Source organism: Buceros rhinoceros, unplaced genomic scaffold (assembly GCF_000710305.1).
Source record: "Buceros rhinoceros silvestris isolate BGI_N320 unplaced genomic scaffold, ASM71030v1 scaffold14710, whole genome shotgun sequence".
NCBI lineage: Eukaryota > Metazoa > Chordata > Aves > Bucerotiformes > Bucerotidae > Buceros > Buceros rhinoceros.
The window spans coordinates 85,071-89,519 of NW_010388025.1; the positions used below are offsets into that span (position 1 = coordinate 85,071).

The 4,449-nt window shown below is 35.9% G+C and overlaps 1 protein-coding gene across 1 annotated transcript in view; it reads left to right on the top strand.

The window, feature by feature from the left end:
* SLC4A7 (solute carrier family 4, sodium bicarbonate cotransporter, member 7) overlaps nucleotides 1-4,059 on the top strand; it is a 61,806-nt gene extending 57,747 nt beyond the window's left edge. The window contains exons 25-26 of the mRNA XM_010144521.1: nucleotides 918-1,025; nucleotides 3,971-4,059. Coding sequence (XP_010142823.1) covers nucleotides 918-1,025; nucleotides 3,971-4,052 — 190 coding nt within the window. The 3' untranslated portion in view covers nucleotides 4,053-4,059. The remainder of the gene's footprint in view (nucleotides 1-917; nucleotides 1,026-3,970) is intronic.
* Nucleotides 4,060-4,449: the final 390 nt, after the last annotated feature.

Consider the following 4,449-nt stretch of genomic DNA (forward strand, 5'->3'; position numbering starts at 1 on the left):
CCTGCTGAATGCTGTTATCTACTCTGAGCAGGCTTAATCAGCAACTCAAATGAAAATGATGAAAGCTAAAGCTTTTACAAAACCACTTTTTTAAAAAGCTAAAGCTTTTTTAAAAAAACATTTGAGTTGCTAATTGCTCTCACAGTAAAACTATGATTTCATTAACTGTGTGCATCTGTATTTACTATATATTTCACATCTCACATCTTGTGGGGAAAAATGGCTTTGAAAGATTTATATGCAGTTTGAAGAACTCTTTAACAGACGCTCTGGGGTAGATTCCAAAGCTTAAGTATTGAACGGGACAGAAAACATTGACAGAAAGCACCTAAGTCTGCTGTACACAGAAGTGTGTACAGAGGGCAAAGGGGAAAAATCTTACCATCTGTGAGGGTGAACTTACCTTCTGCAGGACTTGGGGGGATGGTAGCAAAATCTTGAAAAATGTCTAGTAAGGCTAAGCAGGGGAAAAAAAAAAACCTTGAAGGTCTCCCTAGATAATAGGGTTTTTCCTAGTTTTAAATCTCAACTGAGTTACCAATTTAAACATTTTATTAACGGCTTTTCTTTTGCCCTTGGTTATTTCCTGGAAACAACTTAAAATAAATAACTCTGATTTATGAAAGCCTTATCAGAATAGTGTGACTAATTTATTTATTTCTGAGCATGCAAATTTAGAAGTGAGATCTCTCAAATATTCTCAGTGTCTTAGGGATATCTAAAATGCTATGTGAATAAGGCAGCACAAGCGAATTAAATTTTCAGTTTTTTGGGAAACATGTTTTTAAGAGATAAATTCAAATTGTGGCTGTGTAAACGTTGAAAGAAGGCACAACTGATGTAAATGATGAGTGACAGTAAGTATAATGCTGTTGTGAGGTATTGAATACTAACCAGAAAGTATGTTTGTTCTCTAGCATTGATCCCTCAGTTGTAAACATATCAGACGAAATGGCCAAAACTGCACAGTGGAAGGCTCTTGCCATGAGTACTGAGAATGCCAAAGTAACCAGAGCTAACCTGAGGTAGCTATAATTACCAATGCATTTTCTAACTATGATCTTGAGTTTAGCAGCTAATAACTGCACTTGTATTTCTTGAAATGTATATGAAAAAAATGAGCACACATTGTTTGTAAATATTCTTTGACTTCTTACTTTTGTGAAACTTAATTTGAACTTAATTTTTGCTCTTTACTCTGAAGTTAAACAATTTCTATAAGGAATTCCAATTATTAAATGTATTTCTAAAATTTTCATCTTACTCTATATTTGTTTAATATAATTGTATGCTACTCTGATGAGTTTAGGGTTTCTAAAAGCTTTACTAGAGTGTATATGAGCATGGGAATTGTTTGATCCTGAACATTACAAATGCCACTGGGAACAAAAGGTAGGTCCAGCACTTTCATTGTTGCTTTATGCTGCCTGAGGATCTGCTTTTTGTGGGTTGGTTGGTTTGTTTTTTCCCAATATTATCTTCAGTGGATATGAAATATACTTAAATGAAGTACTGGACAGATTAGGAGTCCTTGGTGCTATGAAAGTGTCCTATAAGATGACATGCAGGACAGCTAGGAGCCTCTTTCTCAGTGAGCTCCCCATCAAGCAAGAAAATCTGTGTGCAGTGATCCATTCTGCTGTTCTGTCCTAGTTTCTTCAGTGTGACTGAATCTATCAAAGGGAACAAGCAAAGTCCTAAATATTTTTATAGAATATCCCCAAATTCCTGAAGGGCTTATAATTTATAGGGACTAGTATCTGCGTACTGTTCCACTGGAATTCAACTATTGCTTGGTAGTTTTTATGTAGGAAAGAAGAGAGAACAGGCCCAGCTGACTTGGAAAACTAAGCTTATGCAATCCTGCCGTCTGTACGTGCATCTTACTTTGATCCCTTTCAGCCAAACTTGTCAAAAGACGATAGGTTTCAGAGATAGAAAATTGCCAAGTTTTATATAAAATTACATCTCAGTGGAAAGAGTTGGTGGTGTGTGAGAGTGTTTATATAGTTGTCCAGTCTCTCGGGTACTGTTGAGCTTGCGTCACGGAAGCAGCAGTAGTGACTGGCCACCTAGTTCTTGTATACCATCTGTTTATTCAGCATGTTGCTTCAGACTAGGCATGGAAGTACCCTTTATTTTTCCCAGACAGTAGGTCAACAAAGGGTGGAGGAGGAGACAAGGGGAGATCTTGAAGGTATTGTAATAGGAAAAGCTCTGAAGAAACTAGTTGGTGCAGGTGCTGTTTTCAACGAATTTTCAGCTTGTATTGTTTAAACATTTTCAAATGTTTAAATACGTGTTTTAAATAAATTTTTAAAACTTGAGTTTCATATGAGCTAGTCTGTCAGGAAGACAGTAGGGGCATTAGGTAACTATATGTGTGTTGGTTTAGCCTTGTATTTTAATTGTTTATTTTCTTTCATGCTAAGTTCTCAGAAACCTGTTACAGAATTTGTGGATACTTCTAGTATGTGACCTGATAGTCACTGGGTGTATAAGGCTTGAAGAGATACAGACCTGTATTTTTCTTTCCAGCAGAATTAAAATTTTAAAATTTGGTTTCAGGCAGTTAGCAGTTGGTACAACTTAATCTTGCACTTTCCTGTTTCCTGAGTGGGTTAAGTTAGTGCAGAATGATATCAGCACTAGCAAATTAGGCTTCTGACCAGTTATCAATGTTTTTTGATCTATTTAGGTAATATTCAGTATTCCATCTTTTTTTTTTAATGTTTTGGTATATAGGACATTTCCCTTTGATTCCATAACATGCCACACTTGAGATTAGTACGGTAAAAATTGCATATTGTGGAAGGGACCTTGCTAAAACTACAAATTGAAAATAAAAACCACTGGTGGTAGAAACTAGCTTTTTCAGGAGGCAATCTAATATTGCATGAATTTTTCATCTCGGTTCCGTTAAAGTTTTTCTGTGTAACAGTCTTTGTCCGATACCATGGACAGATATCTTTGGCTGTGGTAAAAACGGTTCTGTTAGTGCTGCTATTTTCAGATTTAGAGCTTTCCAATAGGATGCAGTTTGAAGCAGGCAATGTCTTTTGGATTCTAGATGACCTGTGTTAGCATTATTTCTTAAGAATATTAACCTTTTTTAAAGGTAATTTTAAAAAATTTTACTGTCTTTCCTGAACTGATCCAGATGACTTTTTCTTTCTCCCTCCACCATCTCTCGTTTTTTATGGTCTCTGCAAACTTCAGACACGCTTGTATTTTCTAAGGAATATCAAGAGTTTTTCTCTTTGCCTTAATTTCTAATGCATTTTTTTTCCATAAAAAGCAACTGCACAGATGCGTTGACTCTTCTGAAATTCATGCCTAGAGAATCCTTCCTCTTATGCTGTTCGGTTTCTCTTCTGCCCTGGGATTACTTTGGGACATTCCTTTCTGTCCTTGGATAAGCCACTGTTCAGTGGCTGTATCCCTAAGAGTGTCAGTTGCTCAGGTGCCAACCAGCCTTTTGTCTTTAGGGTCCTCGACTTGAATGGACACTTACGCACATTTCTAACTGTCCTCTCCTACTGGTAAAAGTGCGGTTTCTCATAACGTTTTTCCAGTTTTGTATTTTGATCAAAATGGTTTCCCTGCCCAGTAATTAAGCAGTGTTAATTATACTGCTTGTTATGGGTTGGTGAGTATTTTTAACTAGGCAGTTTTGTGGTGGCTGGTTTGTTTGTTTTCCAAAACAATTTCAGATCAACAGAATCAATAAAAGCAGTGGGCCAGGAAATAATATTTGTAGGTGCGATCTTGGTGATTTCTCTCTCTAAGCTCGTGCTGTTCCTGTGAACAGTATTGAACATTTACTAGAATGTAATAGAAATGCATCATCCTAAAATTATCCTTATGTAAATACTTTTTATTAGTGTTCCTTGTTAAGTATGAAATGTTTGAAAGTTAACCTTTACTATAGTGAACCAAACCTTACATTTTCCTCTTTGCTTTCAAACAGCCCTGAAAAACCAGAAAGTGTGACGATAAATGTGGAAGATTCACCTGTTGTGAAATATGTGGATGCTGAAACATCTTTGTAAAACTGAACGAAGGGGTTGTTTTTATCTGTGTGTGTGTATATAGCGAGGATATTATACCATGGAAGTGTGATTTCCAGTTTGAGGAGTGACGTGTATTTAATTCTGCCATTGTGTAGGGCTCTGTAGATACGCTTGCAGAAGGAGAAGATTTTCCTCCAAATAAGATGAGTGGTAATCACACTTCAACTATTTATTTTATTGGAAATTTTATTTTCATTTTTAAATAGGAAGATTGTCATGATTGCATATTATTTTCAATAATCAATATGTGCATAAAAGTTAAATCAGCTTTTGCTGATGATTACTGGTCCACATTGCTTGATTTTTTTTTTTTTTCCCCAATATCTCTGTTCATAATGTGTGTTATGTAAGTTTGTTTTCCATGCAGGCAATTACT